General features: G+C 45.1%; 1 protein-coding gene across 11 annotated transcripts in view; it reads left to right on the top strand.

The window, feature by feature from the left end:
- Positions 1 to 16,429: 16,429 nt before the first annotated feature.
- The window catches only part of SLC4A7 (solute carrier family 4 member 7), a 104,400-nt gene continuing 94,063 nt past the window's right edge, over positions 16,430 to 26,766 (top strand). For 3 of the 11 annotated variants that reach the window (XM_070071617.1, XM_070071616.1, XM_051858776.2), the window contains exon 1: positions 16,581 to 16,777. In XM_070071617.1, coding sequence (XP_069927718.1) covers positions 16,718 to 16,777 — 60 coding nt within the window. In that variant the 5' untranslated portion in view covers positions 16,581 to 16,717. Of the gene's footprint in view, positions 16,778 to 26,359; positions 26,502 to 26,766 lie in introns of all 11 variants that reach the window. The other 8 variants (XM_051858781.2, XM_051858779.2, XM_051858778.2 and 5 more) reach the window with 7 other exon arrangements.

Below are 26,766 nucleotides of genomic sequence, written 5' to 3'. Positions count from 1 at the left end.
GTGGGTAGTGGATATCTTAGGCTGTGTCAGAGGTTCTCTGTCCCAACTATTCAATTCTGCCATTTTAACACCAAAGTCAGCCTTAGACAATTCCTAAATGAATAGGCATTGGTGCATTCTTATAAAACATTATTTGTAGAAACAAGCAGCTGGTCAGATTTGGCCCATGGGCTGTCATGTGCTGACTCCTAACTAGGCCTTCTTGACATGAGATTGAGTGTGGATGTGTAGTGAAGGCTTAGCCAGGTCTCAAGTGGGGAGAAGTGGTAACTGCAGTCATCCGAGGTCCTGCTCACAGAAATAACAGGCGACTGCAGAAATTATGGCCAAAGGTGAGGGCAGAGTTGCCATCCCCACACACAGTACGGCTAGGATTGGCCAAGGCAGCAGAGTCGGCAAGGAGATGGCCCCAAGCGTTTCACTTTCCAGGATTCAGTTCATTCCGACAAAATGATTCATGGAGCATTTTATAAAGACTTAACTCAGTACCTACGTATGTCAGGTCTCACGCTAGGCCTACTGAACACTAAGCACCCACACAAATGTCCTGTTTCCACCAGGTAGTATTTAGTAGCTCTTTCTAATTTAAACTTTTAAAAACTAGCAAAAGCTTTTTGAGGAAGGGAGGTGGGAGACTTGCAGAGCCCAGATTTCTATCACGTTCTTTTCTTTTAGAATTCTTGGTGAGTCTAAATAACAAGACACACTGGAACCTTGTTCAGTTGCACTGGCTGCTGACCTGTTTGGCCCACAGGCTTGGCCTCAAAGGAGCCAGGGCAGTAAGCCTTGTATTTTTTTGTCTTTTCTGTATCAGATCAGCATGCAATATACTTGCCTCAGTAAAAGACAGATAAGTAGATATGGACAGGATATTTGTTTTCTCTATGAATTTTGAGTCATAATGCGCTTGGCAGTTGGTACATCCTCTTTTGCAATACTCTGTCAATTCTGTATGGCACTCTCCCTGAGGTAACAAAAGTTCTCTGCCTGAGTACAAGGTATTCCACATTCACACTGTGCTTTCCAGAGGTGTAAGGTTTTCCCTATAAATGTGAAGATGGTCTAGACTTTAACTGGGCTCTCATCAAACACAACAAAAAAAGTTTTGGGGCTCACATTGTAGTGTACTTGGTTGAGCCTCTGACTGCAACACTGGTGTGCTATATTGGGGTCCTGGTTGCTCTGCTTCCCAATCACCTCCCTGCTGGTGTACCTGGGAGGGCAGGAGAGCATGGCCCAGGGGCTTGGGCCCCTGCTGTCCATGTTGTAGACCCTAATGAAGCTCTTGGTTGAGGCCTGATGAAGCCTCAGCCATTGCAGTCATTTGGGGAGTGAACCAGTGAATGCAAGATCTCTCAGTCTCTCTCTCTCTCTCTCTCTCTCTCTCTCTCTCTCAAACTCTGCCTTTCAAGTAAATAAAGAAATCTTTTAAAAATGAAAAAAAGAAGAAAGTTCTGATTCATTAATTGATTGATTTAAGAAATGTGTTAATAATATTCTGTTTTTTTTTTTTCTATAGAATATCCTTTATTTAAAAATTTAGGCCACTCCTTATCTCTTTTTCTTAAAGTGAAATCTTTTAGGCATACAGGGCAGCACCAGGTTACTGAACAGTTGTGACTTTATGGTAACTTTCCTATTTTGAGGCCATAGGTTATGAGAATTTGCAATATGTTGTTATATTTAGAGCCAATAAAAGTTTAATCAATGTTCAGTATTGGTTTAGAAAATTTTAGGTCCTCTAAACCAGATACCTTAAAAAATAAAAAAAAATTAAAAAAATTTTTAAATTTATTTATCTTCATTTTATGTGAAAGGCAAAGAGGAAAAAGAGAGAGAAACAGAAGGAGAGAGAGAGAATATCTCCCATCTGCTAGCTTACTCTCTAAATGCTGTTTTGTTGTTAATGTTATTTCCTTTCAATCATTTTGCTGTTAACTTTTGTGTTCTCTTCAATTGATTTATTTGTTGTTATAACTGACTCTATAAAGAAAAAAAATGAAGTGTCTTTTTCTCCTACTCTTTAATACTCAACACAATATTTCACTTTGGACCCCCAGATGTAGAGTGGAGGGCATGGTTTTTCCCCACACAACAAGCAGTTTTTCACTGGACACCAACTGAGTGTCCTAGTATTTGATTCAGTTCTGACACTAGCAGGAATTAGTACAAACAACGCCCCCCGCCCAGGGTTAAGGGCTTAGTCCCATGAGTCTCTCTCTCGCTTCAGCCACCAATCACAGGCAGTAGATTTCTATGTTACTCACAACGTCTATTTGATTTGCTTAGAAGTTGGAGGTTCCTACAACTCTCAGACCAGTTGATTGCTGGAGCAGCACACAGAACTCAGAGAAAACTCACTTCCTGGCTCATTACAGTTGGTCCTCTGCATTTGCATACTCAACCAAGCCTAGATCAAAAATATTTGCAAAAAAATGTGTCATACTGAACACGTACAGACTATTTTTCTTGTCATTATCCCCTAAACCATGTAGTATAAAGACTATTTTCATGGGATTTATACTCTACTAGATGTGATAAAGTAGTCTAGAGCTGATTTGAAGTATTTGAGAGTATGTGTATAGATTATTTACAAATACCATACCATTTTATATAAGGATCTCGATTCAAACATTTGCAGACTTTGGTATCTGTGAGGATCCTGAAAAAAAATCCCCAGCTATAGATACCAAGGCATAACTATATATTAGTAATGTATGTGATAAAGGATTCAGATGAACAACCAAGTAAAAGATACCTGGTATGAGGGAAGGTTTCTGAGCCCAGGAGCTTCTATGCTGGGGGAGTTGGGGTGCACCACCTTCCCGGCACACGGATGTGTTTGCCAAGCCAGAGCTCTCTGGGACATATATTTTTTGGTACTCTTTTGGAGGCAGCATCACATAAGCAAGATCCATGATTAACCTGATTTCTAGCCCTCTCCCCTCTTTGAAGAATGGGGCTGGGGGTGAGTTTCAAGCTTCTAATCATGGTGACCAGCCCTCAACCAAGAGCCCACCTCTTTAGAACAAAAGATGTTTCTGCCACCCAGGAAACTTCAATGGATTAGGTGCTCTGTGCCAAAAAGGGAAGCCAAAGAACAAAAGATGAACCTATCACCCCTACCACTCAGGAAATTATGAATTTTAGGATCTCTGTGCCAGGAAACGGGCAGAAATCAAATACACATTTTTTCTTGTATCACAATATTACATACTCTATGTCAACTTTGCATCTAGATATGTGTTGAATATCATACAGTTCCTTGGTGGTACAACGACGAGTAGACACCATCTCTGCTTTCATGGAACTTATTGCCTGGTACTGCAGCAAACATTGACTTGTTCAATGGAACTAGTGGAACTGGCTCAGTGGCATAGTGAGTTAGGCCTCTGCCTGCCTTGTCGACATCCCAGGTGGGTACTGGTTCAAGTCCCAGCTGTTACACTTCCTATCCAGCTCCTTGCTAATGGCCTGGGAAAGCAGTGGAGGATGGACCAACTGCTTGGGCCTCTGCACCCCTATGGGAGAGCTGGAGGAAGCTGCTGGCTCCTGGCTTCAGATTGGCCCAGCTCCAGCTGTTGCGGCCATTTGGGGAGTGGACCAGCAAATGGAAGACCTCCCTCCCTCTGTCTATAACTCTGCCTCCCAAATAATAAATCTTTAAAAAATAATTATAAGTAGCAAGAGTGTTAGATAGGAAATGGATTTTTTTTTTTTTTTTGGAATTTTATGTATTTGAAAGGCAGTTACAGAGAGAGAGAGAGAGAGAGAGAGAGAGAAAATCTATCTTCCATCTCTTTGCTGTTTCGCTATCCAAATGTCCACAACAGCCATGGATGCCTCTGCCAAGCTGAAACCAGGAGCCTGGAGTTCCATCTGGGTCTCCTACACGGATCATCTTCTGCTGTCTCCCCAGGCACATTAGCAGAGAGCTGAATTGGAAGTGATGTGATCAGAACTCAAACCAGCGTTCTGATATGGGGTACTGGGTCACAGCTGGCAGCTTAATCCGCTGTGCTGCAAGACTGGCCCTAGGAAGTAAAAGTTTATTCTAATGTTTCTCAAACATGCTGGTCATAAATATCATCTCAAGAGGCTGCGTTGTGGTATAGCACGTAAAGCCACTCTGTTACACCAGCATCCCGTATGAGCGGGGATTGTTTTCCTAGCTGCTCCACTTCGGATCCAGCTCCCTGCTAATACTCCTGAGAAAGCAGCAGAAGATGGCCCAAGTACTTGGGCCCCTGCATCCATGTGGGAGACCCCTGGATGAAACTACTGGCTCCTGGCTTCCATCCAGTCAAACCCTGGCCATTGCGCCCATATGGAGAGTGAACAGCAGATAAAGATCTCTCTTCTCTCTTTGTCTCTGTCTCTCCCTCTCTCTCTCTCTGTAACCCTGCCTTTAAAATAAATAAATAAAGCTTTTAAAAAATCTCATGCTCTTGTTAAAGTTATGGGTTCCCTGGCCCCATTCCAGACCTGCTGAATCATAATAGTCCCAGAAATCCATATATTTCACAGTGGGAAGCCTGGCCTAAATTGAATGCAAATCAAAGACAAAACTCTAGCTTCCAAGACAGTAATTAAGGCAGTGATCCTAGAAGCTTTCATTCTAATGAAAGACTGTTGGGAAAGGTTTTGGAAGATTTGCTATACTCAGTGACAGAAAAGCTCCCATCGAATTTGTGTTTGCTGGTGCTGATGACCTATGGACTTAAACGCCACCTTATGAGACCTCATTAGGTTGCTAGGCAATGGGTTACCCTGCCAACTGGGTTTCTGAAACTCCTGCAGCTTTCTTCATCTTTTTCTTTTCCTTATGCAAAAAAGATGCCACTGGGGACTTTTTCTCTGAAAATTAAACATTCTTCTCTTTTCGGATCTTCACAGCATACTCAATAGGCCTCCTAGAAAGTTTACTGTGTCATATTCAGTTTTTGACTTGACCTAAATAGAGAAGTGGTCTCTATGAACAGATTATGAACATCCTGACAGTGCCATTATGTTGTTCAATTTTAGTAATTACTAATGTGTTTGGCTTTTTAAAAGGGTTAATTTTGAAATGCTATTATAAAATTTCCCATTAATATTTTAAACCACTTTGCCTTAAAAATAATGTTTACAATTTTTCCCTCAATATAAAAGTAATTTATTCTTGCATTAGGGAAGTAAGAAAACTTAATAAGAATGAAATTTAAAAATCATCTAATCTACTTAGCAATAACAACTGTTAGTATTTTAGTCTATTTCCTTTCAATGATTTTACTGTAAATTTTTTATGGATGATGTTTATGATGATCATTCATAGAGAGTTAAAAATGGTGTTCTATTCTACATCAAGAATTACACACAGAGAGAAGGAGAGGCAGAGAGAGAGAGAGAGAGAACCATTTGCTTGTTCACTCCCCAATTGGCTGCAACAGCTGGAGCTACACTGATCAGGAGCCAGGAGCCTCCTCTGGGTCTCGCATGTAGGTGTAGGGGCCCAAGGATTTGAGCCATCCTCTACTGCTTTCCCAGGCCATAGCACAGAGCTGGATCATAAGTGGAGCAGCCGGGACTCAAACCAGCACCCATATAGGATGCCGGCACTGCAGGCAGCAGCCTTACCCATTATGCCACAGTGCTAGCCCCTCTACATCAAGTTTGTATCAAGATCTCTTTTTATAGGGGATGGCATTGTGGCATAGTTGGATAAGCTACCACCTGTGATCAATATCTATAACTGCTGGCTCAAGGCCCAGCTGCTCCACTTCCTATCTACCTCCCTGATAATGAACCTGGGAAAGCAGCAAAAGATGATTCAAGTGCTGGGGCTCTTACCACCCATGTGGGAGAACCGGATGGAGTTCCAGGCTCCTGGCTTTGGCCTGGCTCAGCCCAGGCCATTGTGGCCATTTTGGGAGTGATCCAGTAGATGGAAGAGTTCTCTCTCTCTCTCTCTCTGTAACTCTTACTTTCAAATAAATAAATCTTTAAAAAAAGATTTATACCATGAACATTTTCCTGTTAAAATTTACAGTATAATTTTTTAGAAACTTCTATCCAGTTATTTTTATCTACTTGAAAGGCAGAGCAACAGAGAAAGAGAGGCAGAGTGTGGGGGGGGGGAGAGAAAGAGAGAGAGAGAGAGAGAGAGAGAGAGAGAGATCCTGTATTTGCTGATCACTCCCCAAATGCCCACAACAGCCAGGGTTAGGCCAGGATCCCAGAACTCCTTCCATGTCTCCCATGTGGATAGCAAGGGTCTGAGTAGTTGGGCCATCATTTGCTGCCTTCCCAAGTACTTCAGTAGGGAGCTGGATCAGAAGCAGAGCAGCTGGGACTCAAACCAGCTTTCTGATATGGGATGTAGGTGTCCCAAAGGGTGGCTTAACCCACTGTGCTACAATCCCCAAGTACTAAGAAGAACAGTGTTCTGAAAGTGACTGGAACATAAACCACACCCAAGTGTACCTAGGTGTGACCAAAATGGACTCTTTTAAAGAACACTGCCTAAATCCAAATATGTAGCAATCTTTAAAAGAAGTTTCCTAGCACATTGTGGAGTGCAGTGTACACTATTCTGCACTTACCACCTGTCACTCAGTAGTAGTTGACAGCAATTAAATCTGATGCCTGAGAAAACAAGATGGTGATCAGTGACTTTCAAGTGACGAATAAAAATCACTCATGCAAAAGAAACTATAAGCTAGGGGTTAACCTGTCTTAAAATTCAGTTCCTGCCTTGCTATGTATTTCAACATAATTATGTTTCCAGTCTTTGGGCTAGATAAATGTTCAGTCCTTCTGAATATTTCTGTACATAATGGAACTCAGAAATAGACATACACATAGAAATTTATTTGAGAGACAGAGAGAGAAACGCTTCCATCTGCTTGTTCATTCCCCAAATGCCTACAACAGCCAGGATTGAGCCAGGCCTAAGCTAAGAGGTAGGAACTCAATCCAGGCTCCTACACGGGTGGCAGGAACCCAAGTACTTGAGTCATCACTGCCGCTTCCCAAAGTGCATGTTAATAGGAAGTTTGAGTCAGGAGCTGGAGACAGGAATCCAACCATGGTACTCTGATGTGGGGTGTGGGTGTCTTAACTACCAGCCTACATTTGTATGAAGCTTGAAAATGTGGAGAAATATGAGAAAAAGAAATAAAATATGACCCTTGGTTTTAGTGTCCATATAATCTGTGCTAATGGGGCCGGTGCTGTGGCATAGTGGGTAAAGCCGCTACCTGCAGTGCCGGCATCCCATATGGGCACCAGTTTGAGTCCTGGCTGCTCCACTTATGATCTAGCTCTCTGCTATGGCCTGGGGAAGCAGTAGAAGATGGCCCAAGTCTTTGGACCCCTGTACCCTTGTGGGAGACCCAAAAGAAGCTCCCAGCTCTTGGCTTCAGATCAGCGCAGCTCCGGCATTGTGGCCATCTGGGGAGTGAACCAGTGGATGAAAGACTTCTCTCTCTCTGCCTCTGCCTCTCTGTAACTCCAATTTTCAAGTAAATAAATAAATCTTTTTTTAAAAAAAGTCACACTGACATTAAAATATAATAACATGGGGCTGCTTGTGGCATAGCCAGTTAAGTCACCATCTGCAACACCAGCATCTCATTTGAGTACTGGTTCAAGTCTCTGCTGCTGCACTTCTGATCCAGTTTCCTGCTAATACACCTGGGAAAGCAATGGAAGATGGTGGAAGATGGGCCCCTGACACCCATGTGGGACACTTGGATGAAGTTCCAGATGCCTGGCTTCAGCCTGGCCCAGCCTCAGCCGATACAGCCATCTGAGGAGTGAAACTGAATAGAAGAGTGCTCTTTCTCTGTAACTCTGCCTTCCAGATAAATAAATCTTTTAAAAATACATAACAACTCAAAGAACAATACAAGAAGATAGGACTCACTCTCATGAGACTTACTCTTATAAGTTTCTTAATTCTCAAAGGGCTTTAAGGCATTCGGATCCAGCTAAAAAGCCCATGAGAGTTTCTCAGGCGTGGAAAGCCAAAACACCCTGAAAGGGCCATCAAAGAAGGCAGTACCTTTCTCTGAAGGGAGGAGAGAACTTCCACTTTGACTATGGCCTTGTCTAAATAAGATCGGAGTTTGTGAACTCAAGAAGCTTCCATAGCCTTGGCAGCTCATGACAAGAGCCTTGGGTGATTACTGACGTCATAAATAAGAGTGCCAATTGTTAAATCAACAACAGGAATCACTGTACACTTGCTCCCCATGTAGGATCTCTGTCCTTAATGTCTTGTACTATGCAAATTAACGGTAAAACTACTACTCAAACAGTACTTTATACTTTGTGTATCTGTGTGGGTGCAAACTGTTGAAATCTTAGTATATACCAAGTTGATCTTCTGTATATAAAGATAATTGAAAATGAATCTTGATGAAGAATGGGATGGGAGAGGGAGTAGGAGATGGGATGGTTGTGGGTTGGAGGGAGGTTATGGGTGGGGGAAGCCACTATAATCCAAAGTTGTACTTTCAAAATTCATAATTATTGGGGCCAATGCTGTGGTGCAGCAGGTTAATGCCCTGGCCTGAAGCACCGGCATCCTATATGGGCACCGGTTCTAGTCCCGGCTGCTTCTCTTCTGATCCAGCTCTCTGCTATGCAGCAAGTCCTTGGGCCCCTGCACCCACGTGGGAGATCCGGAAGAAGCTCCTGGCTCCTGACCAGTTGCAGCTAATTGGGGAGTGAACCATTAGATGGAAGACCTCTCTCTCTCTCTCTGCTTCTCCTATCTCTGTGTAACTCTGACTTTAAAATAAGTAAATAAATCTTTAAAAAAATTATAATTATTAAATAAAAGTTTAAAAAATACAAAGGGCATAGATATTGATATAGACATATAATCTTATTCAAAATTTAAAAAAATTCAAAAATTTAAAAAAGAATCAGTGTACCCACTGTTACTCACCAGGCTTTCTCTGTGTAACATTTAATAACATCTTTTGAAGCCCTTTATTTTTCAGCATACTTACCTAACTCATTCTTTTTTAAGGGTGAATAATGGTGCACATACAGGTGATTATCATTTTTTCCTATCACAAATGTTTCAGAAAACACACCTGAATATAAGTGAAGGCAGATGAAATTGCTGTTTATATCAGGAAGAGGCATCCCAAGGAATGGTAGTGGTGATGGCATTGCATTTTAGTGAAATGTCCACGTACAGGAGGACTCCATGTCATCTGTATCTTGATTGTAGCAATCTTCATCCTTCTCTCTTTCTTTGGATACATTTTTTTTTTTTTTTATTTGAAAGGCAGAGTTACAGAGCCGTATGCTGGAAGCTAGGAGCCAGGAGCTTCTTCCAGGTCTCTCACATGGGTGCAGGGGCCCAAGGATTTGGGCCATTTCCCACTGTTTTCCCAGGCCATAGCAGAGAGCTAGATCAGAAGTGGTGCAGCCGGGACATGAACCGGCACCCATGTGGGATGTTGGCGCTGCAGGCGGCAGCTTTACCCTCTAAGCCACAGCGCCAGACCTGATACATTTGTTTTTTACAATTAAAAAAAAAAAGTCTTTATTTCCATTTTATTTGAAGTGCAGAGAGATGGAGACAGAAGCACACAGAGAGAGAGATCGTCCATCTGTTGCTTCACTCCCCAAATGGCTGCAATGGCTGGGGCTAGGCCAGGTGGAAATCAGGAGCCAGGAGCTCCATCCAGGTCTCTCACTTGTTTGGCAGGGGCCCAAGCACTTGAGTCATCATCTGCTGCTTCCTAGGTACATTAGCAGGGAGCTGGATCTGAAGTGGAACAGCTGGGATTCAAACAGGTGCTCCAATATGGGATGTTGGCGTCATAAGCAGTGGTTTAACCTGTTGCACTGCAACACCAGCCCCATGTTAAATCTCTTAGACTGCAGCAAGTTTCCCTTGAGATTGGCCACATTTCAAGTGGGCAATTTTGTGTAGAAAAAAAAAAAGTACAATGTTCTTAGCTTTACTTATTTGATTTTTTTCAAACTTTTATTTATTTGAGTGGCAGAGAATGAGTGAGACAGAGAGTCCCCATCTGCTGGCTTACTCCCTAAATGTGTGCAACAGCCAGGGCTTGGCTGAGGCAGACACCAGGAGCCATGAACTCGATTCCAGGTCTCCCATGTGGATGGCAAGGACACCACTGCCTCCCAGGGGCAGCAGTAGCAGAAAGCTGGAGTTAGGAGTCAGAGACAGGAACTGAACCCAGTGAGGCTGTCTTAACCAGCATCCTAACTGCCACGCTAAATGCCTGCCCTCATTAGATATCTTTTGAAGTCCACGATATGCCAGGCATTCTGGGACATGCCCCAGTGACAAGTTAAACAGGGTGCCTGCACTTGAGGTGTTTTCATTCTAATGGAAATAGCTACTCAGGAGCCTGGCACAGAAGTCCCTTCCCCTTATGTGATACCAAACCCACCTTTCTCCTGACTCCTGGTTTCCCAGTTAGCTAAGGATGCTATTCCATGGCTGTTTCTTACCTGCAGGGACTGTGCCTGATACTCTCATCTACTCTTCGTTACAATCATATGAGGAGGGTACCACGGCTGCCCCTCAGCCAGCTTCCAAAAGGAGACTGGCCAAGAGAAATGATTTGCCTAAAAAGACACCACAGCTGGCACACAGGGAATCAGCCCTGGGCATTCTGCCTCCAGGGTGGACTGGACTTGCCTTATCTCTGCCTATAATGAAATCCTCCCGCTTTTTACTTGATGAAGTTGTACTGCAAAAGGAAAAATAAATAAATAAATAAAAGCAGTTTTCTCTCTCTGCTCTCACTCTGCACTGAACGCTTCAATGACCAGATGTGTGTGGGCTTTCCCCCCATGTACCAGTCTCCAATGGACAGTAACTAGGTATGCCATCATTGGATTCAATCCTGACACTACTTGGAGTCAGATCACACAGGTTGGGGGCTTAGTCCCTTAAGACTGCCACCATTTCAGAAGCCAGTCACAAGTAGCAGATTGTCACCTCTGTTTCTGACTGATAAGCTAAAAACTGGCTTTCCCATGATCCCCTCCCTGGGTTCCATCAGTTGTAAGGATGGCTCCTGTAATTTGGGGAAACATGTTGACTGGTGTATTATGAAGGATGTTACAAAGGGTACAGGTGAACAGTCAGAAGAAGAGATAGAGGCGGCGATATTTGGGACTGGGGGCATGGACTTTGTGCGCTTTCTCCAGGCTACCCTGAAGGTCCAGCAACCAGGAAGTCCATCCTATCTTTTCCTGACTAGATTTTATGGAGCTTAATCCCAGTGCACTCCCTCTTCCCGGAGGTCACTGGGTGAGGCTGAACAATTCCAAGCCTCTAATCCTCCAATCACTTGGTCTTGCTGGTGACTGTCCCAGAGCTATCTAAGCACCTCACCCTAAATAACTTTACTGGCACAAGCTCAAGAGTTTCAAAGGATGTCATTTTGAATAACAAAATCACTCCTTTTACTCAGGGAATTCTCTAGGTTTTGGGACTTCTAAGATGGAACCTGGGATAAATCCAAATAGAAGTCATATTTACCACACATACCATCATCATTCATTAATCAGTTTAAAGTTGGGCTGGCATTGTGGAGTAGCTGGTAAAGCTGCTGCTTGTAACACCAGCATCCTATAGGGGCCCTGGTTTGATCCCCGCTGCCCCGCTTCCGATGCAGCTCCCAGCTAATGGCCTGAGAAAGCAGCGGGGGGTGGGGGGAGATGGGGGACACGGCTTGGGCCCTGCTACCCATGAAGAAGACCTGAAAGAAGCTCCAGGCTTCAGGCTGGCCTAGCCTTGGCTGTTGTGACCATCTGGGGAGTGAACCAGTGGATGGAACACCTTTCTCTCTCTCTCTGTAACTCTTTCAAATAAATAAGTCTTTGTAAAAAAAAAAAATCAGTTTAAAGCTACTGTATTTTTTGTAGCTTTTCCAAACACCCTCCTTCCATATCATACCAGCCCTATTTCCCAGCAGAACTCAATTCATTCTCCTTTCCCTGAGGTTCCCAGGAGTGTATCCGAGCTATACACACTGCCTTGTTGACAACTGTTTCTATGTTGGTGTCTTCCACTACACACTCCATGAGACCAAGGACCAGGCCTGTTTTTGGTTGTGTTTATTTATTTTTAAAATATAAATGAGTCTAGCCAGCAGAAATGAAGAATACTGATTGTTGAAATAATCTTCCTTTTGTCTTGTCTCTGTTGTGGCTCCTTACCCTGGTACCCCTGAAATCACTATGCCAAGGATTTTAGGTTTTCTTTGTCGGGAAAAACAACACCCTGAGTATAGGGCCTTAGTGTGCTGGAAGCGATGAGCTAAAGATGACTGCAAAACCTCAGAAGCAGCCTCAGAACCAAGGTCTCTCTGACCTTTTCTTGCCCTACAGCCTCTGGCCCCTCTTTCTCTCCTCAAAGGAAGGGAGGGGATTGGTCTGAAGTTCCTTTCTCTCTGTAAGGACAGGCCCTCCAAAAAGGAACTCAATTGTCGTGAGTGGCCTCCAGGGGGAATCTTATCAACTAGGGAGTCTAAATGCATCACAGAACAAACTGTAGGTACACCACACCCAAACAGACTGTCACATGGTGTCCTTCTGTGGGCTCCAAGGCAAATTTTATTACTCAAGGGACATTTTTTTTCTTTTTTGGATCTAACATTTAAAATTTTTAAAAATGCATTTCAGGGAGAGAGAGATTTCTCGTCTGCTAGTTCCCGTCTCTGATGCCTGCAATAGCTGGTACTGGACTGGACTGAGACTGAGGTTGAAGCTGGGGGACCAGAACTCAATCCAGATCTCCTGTAGGGGTGGCATGAGCCCAGGCACTTGATCTATTACTACCACCTGCCAGTGTCTGCATCAGCAGGCACGTGGAGTCAGGAACCAGGGCCAGTATGCATTCCATGTACTTTGTTGCAGGATGCCCGTTGTCTTACCCTGAGTTTTAACCATTAGGGTAAAGGCCCATCCCGAGAGGCTCTTTATCTGCCTAACAAGAAAACCTTCAAGTCCCCATACATTTCTTCCCCTCACCCTCCCATCACCTGTTGCCACCTGCTCTACAGAAGCTACCAGCCCCCATTCCTTTCTGCAGCTCCCGATACTGCATATAAATGTCAATCATCTGGCCCTTTGTAAAATCTCATAATTGATTAAAACATTTTTTTCTTCCATTAATCTGTTTACTGCCAGTTTATCTCACAGACTCAATTACTGAAACTTCAGAGGGTAGAAAGGTAGATCAGAGGATCTGGGATATTTAAATCTCAACTGTGACACACAAGAGGTAATGAGGATACAGTTAACTGTCAAAGGATCCTGTGCCATAGGTGAAAGATGCCTTCAGACTTTTTCGAATGACAAAGCAGGTGCTATTTGTCTTTACCAAATACAGCTGGGCTTGCAGAGAAGTGACTGCAGCACGAAGATCTTGCCAAGGAGTTGGATCCAGGTTCCTGCTAGGATTACCTAGTGTTCCAGAAACCCAGGAGGTGTCCCGAATTTAGGACACGGCTAAAACTCATTAAGTCAATGCACTACCAATTTGTTGCTACTGATGAACTGAGGTTCACATTTGCTTTTGTTTATCAAATGTTTCTTTGCACTACATTGCACATGAATATTTAAAATACTTAAGAGAACCATTTGCCATTTGGCACCTTAGAACACTTTATAACCAGCTCCACTTTGGGGAAAGCAATTTTAACACACTATCTTCTTTACTCACCATGCCATCACCTCAGGTTGAACTTGGGCTGGGCTTGAATTAAGTGGGCACCTGAGAGAGATGGACTCAGACTTGAGCTGTAACGTTCTTCTAGGAGTTGGAATGCAGGGAGAAGTTAGGCAAAGTCTACGGTAACACAGAAGTCATTTACAAAATATTTGTGGATGAAATGAACCAAAGGGTCAGTATTTTTTCTTTTTAATAGAGGGATGAAGAGAAACTAATTGGTTAGCAAGATCTGCTGAACACACATCTTTAAGTCCTTCCTAAAGTTGTTGTAGAACTTTCTTTTTTTTTTTTTTAAGATTAATTTATTTGAAAGCCAGAGAGAGAGAGAAAGAGAGAGATTTTTCCATTTGTTGGTTCACTCCCCAAACAGCTGTGATGGCCAGGAATGAGACAGGCTGAAGGCAGGAGCCTGGAAGTCCATCTGGGTCTTCCACGTGTGTGGCAGCAGCCAAGTACTTGGGCCATCTTCTGCTGCTTTCCCAGGTGTGTTAGCAGGCAGCTGGATCAGAAGTGGAACAACTGGGGCTTGCCCTTGATATGAGACGCCGGCACCACAGGCTGGCTTAGCCAATGTCGTTGACTGGCCATTGCGGCCATCTGGGGAGTGAATCAGTGGATTGAAGATCTGTCTGTCTCTCCCTTTCTCTCTAACTCTGCATTTCAAATAAATAAAAACGTTTAAAAAGAAAATTTCTGCCACATGTTGTTAAATGGCACACACATTACTCTCTGTGTAGACAGATGATAGCATCACCAAAAAAAGGTGGGGAAAGGGAATGGAGGATGTTTTGTATCCACCAATTACAGTTTTATGGGAAGGAACTGTACTGAAATACTGCCCAGAAAAAAAAGTTTTATTCACCTTAGAGAATGATGGTATGGGCACAAGTTACTGATTCAACTTTAGGAGGTACTTTTCTCTCCCAATTCCCCTTTCTCTTTCATTCTTGCTTCATCATCCTCCCCCGCCCCCTTTCCTTATTGTTTAACTTTAGTGAGGCATTAGAACGTTGTAATAGAAAGAGCAGTTCTGGGGCTGGTGCTGTGGTGTGGTAGGTTAAGCCACTGCTTGTGGTGCCGACATCCCATTCGGATGCTGGTTTGAGGGCTGGCTGCTCCACTTCCAATCCAGCTCTCTGTTAATGACCTGGGAAAACAGCAGAGGATGACCCAGGTCCTTGGGCCCCTGCACCCATGTGGGAGACCCAGAGGAAGTTCTTGGCTCCTGGCTTTGGATCGGCTCAGCAAAGGCCATTGTGGCCATTTGGGGAGGGAACTGGCGGATGTAAGACCTCTCCCTGAATTTCCCTCTCTCTGTAACTCTGACTCTCAAATAAATAAATCTTTTTCTTTTTAATAAAAGAGCTGTTCCATTCACTAGTTAATTCTGTTAGCCTCAGTTCCTTCACCTGTGAAATGGGTATATAACATTGTCTCAATTGCTTTTACTTGGCTAGCTACCAGCTATACCAGAATATCATAGGCTGGGTAATCTATAAAATTTATAAAGAAATCTATTTCTCTTAGTTGTGGAGGCTGGGCAGTTTAAGACCGAGGGGTTGCATTGGAATGAGGGCCTTTTTTTTCTGTGTTTTCCAACGGCAGAGGTGGAGAGAAGCACGGGGCAGAAAGTAAGAAATGGGATTTGCAGCCTCAAGCCTTTTATAATCTGCATTAATCCATTCACGAGGGTGGAGTCCTCATGACCCAAAGCCCTCCTATTAGGTCCCTACCTCCCAACACAGCTGCACTGGAGCATACGTTCAAACCACGTCAAACATACTTTGTAGTAACATGAGGATTAGAGATGCAACATATTTGCAACATGTCACAGTCTCTACTTGCAGGCCTGTCTAAATGGTAGCTGTCATTAACAGAAGCGCATCCGCTCTTGCACAAGTGAACAACATGTGCCAGTTTCGAAAAGCAACCCTGGGAAATTCAGAACACAAGGTGCCTAGGCTCCTGGGAGGAACGAGCTAACCCAGCCTGCTCAGCTACCTGTGGCTACAACAGAGGTGGACAGGACATCTGCTCGGAGACCCCCAGGATGCGAGCTGTGGATGGTCCCTTCCTTCCCCGGCAAGGATGCAGAAAACGCCGCCAACACAGGCAGAGGCGAGGTGCCAGGCACGTTTCCGGCTTCAGGCACCGCCACCCTGGCGAGGTCCCCGGGAGCCGTGGCAAGCACACGCGCGGACCGGCTCGGGTTTACCCACGCTCTCACAGGCTCCGCGGCGCGGCTCGTGCCTACTGGGCTGAGAACTCAGAGAGGTCGTGAAGGTTCCTCGAAAGGGTGCGTCCCCCTCGCAGCCCCTCCGTCCGGTAAAGACCGTGGTTGGAAGCCCCCTCCCACTTCCGAACGTCAGGGGAACCTCCCACCCGAAAAACCAGTTGGACTCTCAGCGGCGGTCAAATAGGCTTCTACAAAGAGGGGCGGGGCCTCCCTGGTGAGGGGCGGGGCGCGAGGACCCCAGCGAGCCGCCCATTGGCTGGAACACACGTCCGTCCTGTGTCTGTCTCCGGGTGGCCTCGCGGCGGGGCCGGCGGGCGCGCAGAGGAGGCTGGTGGTGCCAAACTGGCAAGGGGGCGTGACGAGGGGAGGCGGGGCCAGGGGCGTGGCGGGGGCGGGGCCCGGCGCCGCGCGCGTCACCTCAGGCCGCCCTACGCGGCTCTCTCCACCTCCCGGCTCCTCGCTCCAGCTCGTTCAGTTCTAGCTCCACGTTCCACGCCGCGGCCTCGCGCCCCGGTCAGCGCCAGCCCGGCGGCCGCCGCGCGCACAGGCGCGCTCCGCATCCCCCGCGCGCGCGGCGCCCGGCTCTCCTCTCCTCCCGCGCGCGCGGCGCCCGGCGCTCTCCACATCCCGCGCGCGCGCGCGCCTGGAGCAGGGCGCACGTTCGTCTGCTCCCGCGCGCCGGGGTCTCGGCGGCAGCAGCAGCGGCGGCGGGCGGAACGCGCCGCAGCCCCGTAGCGGCCGATCTGACTGGCCGGCCGGCCATGGAGGCGGATGGGGCCGGCGAGCAGATGAGACCGCTACTCACGCGGGTAACGAGCAGGGTGAGGGCGCCGCGGGCGGCGGGGCTCCTCGGCTTGGGGGGGAGGGCGCGGAGCAGGGCAGACAAAGGCGGGGCGCGGCGAGCGGCGCGGCTCGGCCCCCTCGGCCCGGCGCCCCTCCACCTCCCGCCAGCGCCTTTGTGCGGCCGCCCGGGGCGCGGGTGCTGAGGGGCGGGCGGCGGCGCCGGGAGGCCCGAGTCGGGGCGGCGGGCGGCGCGCCACGGCATCTTCGCCGCGGGCATCCTCGGACGGGAGCCCGGCCTCCCGCAGACCCCGCCGGTCCCTTCCTCTGTGGGCGCGCCGGGCTTCGGACGAGCCCCCGGCAAGCCCATCGTCCCCTGTCCCGGCTCCACCTGTCTCGGGCCCTCGGCAGGGACGCAGTGCCGGTGTGGCTCTGCCGCGTCTCTCCGGCCGGCCGGTCCGCGCCGCGGTGCTTTGTTCGGCGAGTTGTGCGGCCGCGTGGACGGGCCGCCTCGCCTGCCTGCCTGCGCGGCCGAGGCGGATTTCGCCGTTGACCGCCAGCCAGGTCAGCCTCCTGCCGCCGAGGCACTAACCGGGTCTCCTGGCGCCGCCGCAGGCCGAGCGCTCGCAGATGGCCGTCCCGGGCCCCTCCTCGCCAGCCTGGCGTGGGCGCGGGGTTGCAGGGGCCGGGGTGGGTGGGTGGGTGGGTGGGTGCGCTCTCCCCGCGCCGAGGCCGCCCCCGGCGTGGGGGGAGGATGGACAAGTGGCCCCAGCCCAAGAAGCCAACTTCCTGTCTTCGTGTGCAGTCCATGTGGCCCCGCGGTTGGGACTGAATTCTCCCTACCCAGTGGGTGACTCAAAGGACGTGGAGGTGTTGCACATTTTCCTCCTTAACGATTCGTGCCCCGGGACCCACACGCGAGGGAGAGTGGCGGGGACAGTTTTCCAGCCTTTTACGGGTTTTTGTTCAAGAGATTACCTTAGACAGCCAGCACCCTCCCCCGCCTCTGAGTTGAAGATTGTTCAAAGCGCTGGAGAGGAGTCATTCATGATTTCTGGGTGTTCACTCATAAGTTCCTGTAAACGTAGAGGAAAACCAAGGCTCCCGACAGGGAAGCGGTCGTCACGGGGAGGGTCACTCACAGTGGAATACTGGGAACTTGTCCTAAGGAGTCTCACATCGATCCTGCTGTGACTTCTGAATAAACTGTATTTTAAGCACTTTTGCTAACAGTGTGTATCAAATACAGCGTTGTGTTCTTAAGCTCATTTGCCAGTTTTCATTTGTGCAGTAAGTGCCATCCAAGTTTTCATAACGCTACGTGGAAGCTGTGATGTGGTCTCAAATCCTGGCTACCTAGCTGGCCGAAGAGGCCTAGGAAGCCGTTGCCCTCCGGATCGCCCATTTAGTTACTGTAATGACGTTGGTTCAGAACGTGTAGTATCCAACAGGGCAGACCAGAACTGTTCTGATGTAAGTTTCATTCAAGTGGAGGAAGACAGATGGCAGAGGAATTATCAGCACGGTTATAATTCCTTAAAATTAGTTGTTTTATTTGAAAGGCAGAGTGACAGGGAGAGAAAGATCTTTCATCTGCTGGTTCATTTCCCAAATTCCCACAATTTCCAGGGCTGGGCCAGGAGAAGCCAGGAGCCAGGAACTATATCTGAGCCTCCTGCGTGGATGTGAGGGACTCCGTGCTTGGGCCGTCTTCCACTGCAGGAAGCTGGTTGGGAAGCACAGTGTAGCCTGTCTGAGAAGGGATGCAGGCATCTCAAGCAGCAGCTCTAACCACAGTGCCACACGGCCTGCGCCCTCAGCACTGTTAATGACAGGAGGGAGTGTTTTGGAAGGAGGTGCCTCCTCAGTGTTTAGGAGGAAAAGATTTGATTGCAGTAAACATACAGATGAATAATAGAAATCAAATACAGTGGGTTTGTCAGTATGAAACAGAATGGGAGAAGAATAAAACTATGTCGTAGAGAAGACTATGGCGTGAAAATGGAGAGGAGCTATGGGCATTGACAAAGTTTAACTTTTCATCACCCATTTTTCCCTAGTATGTGAAGGTTATGTTTGTTTCTGTCAGTCACAACTTTTCTGTATCTCACAGTAGACCGCTTAGCATAACCAAGAAAAGAATGACATCAGTATTCATAAAATGCCATGCTAGATGTAATTATGCAGAATTTTTGAATAAATTGGTGGTAGTTTATATTAGTCTGGAAACTTGAGCCATCTGCTTCATAATTTAGGCTTCTAAATAAGTAAGGTTTCTTCTAAAATTCCCTAATTTTCATTGATCATGCATGGTATTGGGATAGAAGACATAGTACATAGTTTATCTTCCCAATATACAACTTTGTAAGTCTTCATCATTGTTGCCTTCACTTTTTCAGAATTAATTTGTGAGTCTTCTGGTATAGGTTAAATTCTTTTGTAACAAATAGCACTGTTTACAAGGTTTCCAAGTTTTAGCAAATGATGTACTTTTTTTTTTTTTAAGCAGGATGTAACAAAATTCTTTGAGTATGGAAATTTGGGGACTGTTGATGAGTTAGGTTACAGGATTCTGTTGGTTTTACCATTGTTAAATACCTCCTGGCTGCAAGGCACTGGGAATATAGGCAAACAAGGTAGACAGTCTTGCCTTTAGAATTTATTTTGGCACGTGGAGTGAACCCAGTGATAGCATTTACATTCCATTCATGTGTGCCAGCTACAGCAGTTCACAAGTTTGTTAGAAATAGTTATATAGGAAAGAAATTAGAAAACGAAATAAAATGAAAACTAGTCACTAGAAGAAATGAAAGACACGAAGGACCCTGGGTGAATGCTGTGAAAGATTTTTGTGGGTCTGGAAGCATCATCTTTGGTGAATTGTGGTTAGGTATGGATAAGCCTAGAGATAAGGCACCCTAAGCATATTGTCAAAATTTCAGCTGCTTCCTAGCCTTGGTCTTGATATCTTTGGACCACAACCCATGGAACTCTCATTAAGGTAGAAACACCAAATCTGTTCTGTGTCCAAATGAAACTGTAGGACAACTGAATTGGAATGAAGAATTTTTTTTTTTTTTTTGACAGGCAGAGTTAGTGAGAGAGAGAGACAGGTCTTGCTTCCGTTGGCTCACTCCCCAAATGCCTGCTACTGCCAGTACTGCGCTGATCCGAAGCCAGGAGCCAGGTGCTTCCTCCTGGTCTCCCATATGGGTGCAGGACCCCAAGCACTTGGGCCATCCTCCACTGCCTTCCCGGGCCACAGCAGAGAGCTGGACTGGAAGAGGAGCAACCGGGACAGAACCAGCGCCCCAACTGGGACTAGAACCCTGAGTGCCGGTGCTGCAGGCAGAGGATTAGCCTAGTGAGCCGCGGTGCTGGCCTATGAAGAATTATTTTGTCACATCATTGGGACTGGGAAGTAAACAGGTTTTCTTCTAAGATCGCTTAGGATCTGAACATTAGAGTGTTATATTACAGTAGACTCCTGTTACCTGAGAAGATTAAAATCGAAAGCCAGAGTAGCCTGACGTTGGAGGAATGTGGTATATTTAGTGATATGTGGCGTGCAAGCCATCGTAGTCTAAAACGTTGGTAGTTAGACTTGTCAACATCCTGCAGTGGGTTGTTTTTCTTCCTCTTTCCTTCTCCCCTTTTTACTGTATCTTACCGCAAATACAATCTTGAAGTGGATAGGGTCTTCAGTGAACAAAATGGGCTGTTTAATGTAGAGGAGTAAACAGGTGTGTTTCACAGGATTGATGGCTAGAGGTTAGTGTAGATCCGCGGAGCTTCTGATTTATGTTTTAGTTTCTACTCGCTTGCTAGTTATGCACACAGCGTGAAAAGTTTTGCAAGAAGTTATGTAGCAATAATAAAGCTATTCCAGCATTCTAGTTTATTATGATATTTGCCAGTTTTCATTTAGCAGACAGCTTTACATATTTTGTTGAGGTTTTACAATTTGGGACAATTCAGGATTATCAGTAGTATGATAATAAGCCACCAAGTGGTCCCTGGCTGGCATAGTGTTATGGTAGTAGTTGGCAGTGTGACCACTCACAGTCCTCCTGGGAGTGGCAGGTTAGCTGACTAGAGTATTGCTGGGCTACCTAAGTCAGTGATTATTTCCTTGCATGGTTAGACATTTTCTAATGACTCCTTTAAGAAGGGAGTGCTAAAACACTTCCTTTTTTGGTACTTGGAATAGGAAGATACTGTAGGACTGATAGAAATTTGCTTTTTATCTGAAGCTAATATGTAAGTACAGGTAGGTTCTAGTTTGGCAGTTGTAAGCAGATTTCCAGATTTCTTCTGAAGAGGATTTTTAAACATTTTTTTGTTTTTCTTAGGTGGTAGTTTGGAGTTCAGCGAATTCAAGTGTTTTTTGGAAAATGTCAAAGTGAAGGGTAAATTGCAATGCATATTTATTTCATAATGAAATAGAAAAGATGCCTCAGTGTTTTAAATGTCCTTTGTTTTGTTTCTTTTTCAGAGACTGTTATGTGGACTAGTGTCATTTGGTTCTCATTGTGTTCACAGCTCAGCATCTCTCAGACAGTACAGAAATCATCCTCTCTCTTTGGATTCCAGGGTTGTGTTGCTTCTTTCCTGTTAGATTGCCCAGTTGGGAGCAGCTGTTATATTGTGTATCATCTAGTTAGGAATTTGAGAAATGGATATACCTTTGAAAATAAATTCACACTTGGAAGATGCCTCTATTTTATTTTATAACAGAAGGGAATGTGGACTGGTTTTTCAAAAGTGTGAGAGACGTGGAAAGACACAATCTTTTTTTTTTTTTTTTTTTTTAAGATTTATTTATTCATTTGAAAGTCACAGAGTTACACAGAAAGAGGAGAGGCAGAGAGAATGGTCTTCCATCCACTGGTTCACTCCCCAGTTGGCCACAACGGCTGGAGCTGCGCCGATCCAAAGCCAGGAGCCAGGAGCTTCTTCTGGGTCTCCTGTGCAGGTGCAGGGGCCCAAGGACTTGGGCCATCTGACATTGCTTTCCCAGGCCATAGCAGAGAGCTGGATTGGAAGTGGAGCAGCCAGGTCTTGAACCGGCGCCCACATGGGATGCAGGCACTGCAAGCAGCAGCTTTACCTGCTGTGCCACAGCGCCAGCCCCAAGACACAATCTTATATTTTGCTATAGCTTATAATTAATATTGTATTCTCAATGCATGTTCTTTTATACACAAAATTTTTAGCTTAATACTATTCTGGGAAAATACACACAAATTCCCTTTATGAACTGATATATTCCACAATAATAGTAATGAAACAATCTAAGGCACAGTAGATTTGTCCCATTGAGTTGCATAGTGGTGCTAGAGATATTTCCAGTAAAAAAAAAAAGTTGTAGGAAACAAATTTTTGTTGAGGAATAATGTAAGCTCGAATTTTGCATTCTAATTTACTTTGGCCCACTAAGGTACTTATCTTGACTTAGAAAACCTTTTTTCCTCCCAGAATTGAGCTTTGAGTGGGGATCCTGGGGGTAGGGAGGAAGTTGCATCTAGGGGTGAGGGAAAAAGGGCATTGCAGGACTGATTAATGCGTTACAGTGGACTCCTTCTTGGGGCCCATGCAGACATCACCTCCAAACCTGTTGAGAGAAGCCAGTGCAGGACCTTGGCCCTCCTCGGGCATCTTCTGGACCCCCTTCAGTAAGAGTCTGCTCCAAAGACCAGCTGTGGTAGCCCGGATGCATTGCCCCTGAAGTTTAATAACTCTTCCCTCCAAATCATTTCCCTTACTAGGTTACAGTCAGACCTGGGGTTTCTTTGATGTACATGGAAAACTCCCAGAATCTAGTCGCTATGCCTGACAAATGTGAAATGTACTGCATTCTAAAACAAAAATTCTTTATGTTATGATTTCATATTTTATACAGTAAATTAAACACCCATTCTCTGAATTCTGTAATAATCTATGTATTTAAAATGAGACACCTTTATAAAAAACAGACTAAAACCCATATATTAGTTCCCACAGTTATTTAATAGACTCTACTCTGCATGATTGTTAGCTGGGAAACAGGATCCCTTTGAGTGTGTTTTGTTTGCTTTGTACCACAGTATATCCTACAGTGAATTTGCTGCTTTTTTTTTCATTAGCTTTGCATAAGAAAGTCTGAGTTGTGCCCTAGCATTTGGAATATGAACAGTGCCAATAGTGATTGAGATTGCTTTTAAAATAGAGATGTTGGTGGGGCTTGTGAAAGGGCCTCAGGGCCCCCTGATTCCCAAGAAACTAAGAAGATTATGCTTCCATGCTTTCTTGCTAGGAGAGGGCCACATAGTTTCACATTCAGACCTCAAAAGAACTGATAATTCAAGAAACAGCTAAGGAATGCCTTCTAAAAATTAGCTCAGTTTGGTTTTATGTCTCCTTTACAAGTGTATAATCTTGGATTTTGCTGAGTTGGTAGTAATTAGTACATCCACCCCATAATATTCCATTACAATATAGTTTTGCAGAATACTAGATCTGTAGATGGTTTTACCAAAGAAACATTTTGCAGCTGTGTACGTCTGGGAAGTGTCACATACCTTTGGAGATTCACAATAATAACAGTTTGTTCAAGGCTCTGGGAAGTTCTGTAGTAAGTACATTAAACTTTTTTTTTTTTTTAAGATTTATTTATTTATTTGAAAGAATTACATAGAGTAGGAGAGGTAGAGAGAGAGAGAGATAGAGAGATAAAGGTCTTCCATCCTTAGGTTCACTCTCCAATTGGCTGCAACTGCTGGAGCTGCGCCAATCCAAAGCCAGGAGCCAGGAGCTTCTTCGGGGTCTCCCATGCGGGTGCAGGGGCCCAAGGTCTTGGGCCATCTTCCACTGCTTTCCCAGGCCATAGCAGGGAGCTGGATTGGAAGTGGAGCAGCTGAGACTCGAACCGGCACCCATATGGGATGCCGGCACTGCAGGCGGTGGCTTTACCCACTGTGCCACAGCGCTGGTCCCAAATACATTAAACTTTAACGAGTGAAAGAGTGCAGTCATGTGATGTAGAAATTCTTGATAGTTCTTAGGAAATATGAAGTATGTCACTAATATGTGATATTATTATGGACTAAGAAAGCAGGTCCTTTAATACTGATGTATAAGCCTGTGTAGGATATACTTTTCACCTGTATAAATTAGAACATACTTTGTTACAGTAACAGGAGAGATTTGAAAAATGTATCACTTAAAATGCTGTGGAACAAATCCACTTGGTCATTGGTTGAATAAATTCTGATTATCCATAAAGTGGGATGCTGCAGCTATTAAAAAAAGATAGGAATGATTTCTGTGGAATGATATGGGAGGGGGTGGAGTTGTGGTGCATTGGGTTAAGCTGCAGCCTGTAATGATGGCAACCCATATGAGCACCCATTGGAGTTCCCGCTGCTGTGTTTCAATCCAGCTGCCTGCTAATGTGCCAGGGAAAGAAAGGATGATGGCCCAAGTAACTGAGTACCTGCTTTCTCTGTGGGAGACCTGGATGGAGATCCAGACCCCTGGCTTTGGCAATTCTGAGCAAACCAGCAGGTGGAAGATTCTCACTCCCTTTTTGTAATACTGCCTCTCAAGTAAATAAATAAATCTTTCAAAAAATGATATGGGAAAATCTGTAGAATAAGTTGATCTTTAAAAAAGCAAGGTATGCATTAGAGTATTCTATGTAGTACCTTTTCTGCAATGGGGGAAGTTAGAATAGGTATTTGGGGGCGGGCATTTGGTCAGAGGTTAAGTTTCCAATTAGGGTGCCTGCATTTCATGTTGCAGTGCCTAACTTCAAGTCCTGGCTCTGCTTCCAATTCCAGTGACCGACTAATGTGCACCCTGGGAGGCAGTTGGTGATGGCTTAAGTAGTTGGTTCCCTGCTACCCGTGTGGGAGACCTGGATTGAGTTCCTGGCTCCCAGCTTCATCTTGGCACAGTGTTGGTGCTTGGGGGCCTTGGGAGCTCTCTGCCTCTCAGGTGAATGAATAATGCATATGCATTTGAGTGTTTATTAGTATTTGTATAAATACAGTGGGAAGACAAATAGACAACTTAAGAAAAATGTAGAGGGTGAGAGGAAACCAAGGATTGAGACAGGAATGGAAACAAAGCTTCAGTAAATACTTTTCTGAATAGTTTTCATTTTTTAAAAGATTTATTTATTTGAAAGGCAGAGTTACAGAGAGGCAAAAAGAGAGAGAATGATGGAGGTCTTCCATCCGCTGGTTTACTCCACAAGTGGCCTCTGACCAGAGCTGGGCCAGTCCAGAGCCAGGAGTTTCTTCTGGGTCTCCCACAAGGGTGCAGGGGCCTAAGGACTTGAACCATCTTCTGCTGCTTTCCTAGGTGCTTTAGCAGGGAGTTGGGTTGGAAGTGGAGCAGTTGTGTCTCGAACCAGTGCCCATATGGGATGCCGGCACTGCAGGTTGCAGCTTTATCCGCTGTGCCACAGTGCCGGCCCCATAGTTTTCATTTTTTAACCATGCAATTATGTTACTTATTCCATAGAATAGATGATTTAGACAATTTCTTATGTTGCTTTATGCCTTTGGTTGACACTGCAGCTATCTCAAAGTGGGGGTGTAGGGGCAGCGATGTATTACTGTGTCTTAATATATATGTGAGCTACCTAGTTTTTCATGTTTTAAGTACCATGCAAACACCAATGTTAATACATGTCAGTAATATCACATACTACATGCATACTTCTCTAGTGACTACATTCGTCCTTTGGAAATTTTGAGTTTGCATGTTGCCGTTGTCTTGATCCTCTTACTTTCAAACCCTTTCTGCCTAGGGATTTAGATTAGTGATGTGTGAAGGGAAGGCGGGAAGTGGGAAGAGACTGGGTGCTGTTGTAAATAAAGTGCCTTAGGTGTAAGTGAAGAACTGCTTGGTTATATACATATTTTTAAACCTAGAATTTTCCTTTGTTAATCTTTGTACTTAACTCTTGTTGTAGATTGTAAATATTTCTGAAAATCTATCCAGATTAATTACATTTGTTGAAATTACTGTGGTGCAGTTGCAGGGGGGCATGCTCACGTTGCTTTCTGGTTTTTGCCCCAGTGGGCACTGTCACCTTGAGTGCCACGTGAATGGGTTCTCCTGAACTTGTGCAGCAGGTCTGTACTTTGAGAAGACATCCCTGGAACTATAGATTTTTTTTGCTCATATTGTTATCGTTATCCAGTATATAATGTCATTTCATTTCAAAGAAGGTTAGAAATAAGACAAAAAAAGATATTTTTATTTAGCCAGTATTGAGAAACTAATGGTTGTAGGAAGTTGGATGATTATTTTTTTCACTCTCTAGCGAGTATTTTTCTATTATACTTGAGCATAAACCTCACTGTATTTTTGAGCCTGTGCAGCACCTGAGATGAAGTTATGATAGCCCACTGCAGGGTCTGCTACACTGTTCCTTTAATGCTGCACTGGGCAGGAGGAGGAATGTCACGGGTCTCACATTGGTGGGAGTCCTGATCTAGGATTTGTGGTTGTGCCCTTTGCTACAGGGAAAGTTTATGAAGAACAGGTAACTAACTGTTCAGACAAAACTTGGTCTGAGCCATGTGTTTATATGAGGTATCTCATTTACACTCTTCATCCCTGTGTTACAGATGTAAGCTCACGGGCAGAGGGAGTTCCCAAAAATTTCCGGGTCCTGCACTCATGACATTTGAACCCACAGTGATGCCAAACCGCTGCTCATCTCCCTGGCTTCCCTTTGTTGTTACTCTGGAATTTTCAAAGATCCTCCTTGTCAGTATTAGGTGGCATTAGGCATAGTAGATGATTTTAGTTGTGTGATACTTTAAAGCTGTTAGTCTCAGGTAACTCTAAGTTAATTATAGATGTTTCTTTGTATATTTAAATATTTTTATTAGTGTATGTTTTATAAATTTAGTTGCTGATATTATAGAAGATAAATATCTGCATGGAAGTTGCTTCTCTGCTTCCAGGTTCCCTGAGTGCTAGGGATAGAATTTTACTGAGTCATTAATAAATAATCAGCTGGGTCTATTCT

Source organism: Oryctolagus cuniculus, chromosome 4 (assembly GCF_964237555.1).
Source record: "Oryctolagus cuniculus chromosome 4, mOryCun1.1, whole genome shotgun sequence".
Taxonomy (NCBI): Eukaryota; Metazoa; Chordata; class Mammalia; order Lagomorpha; family Leporidae; genus Oryctolagus; species Oryctolagus cuniculus.
The sequence above is the reverse complement of the archived record's forward strand: the minus strand, read 5'-3'. Positions and strand labels throughout refer to the sequence as shown.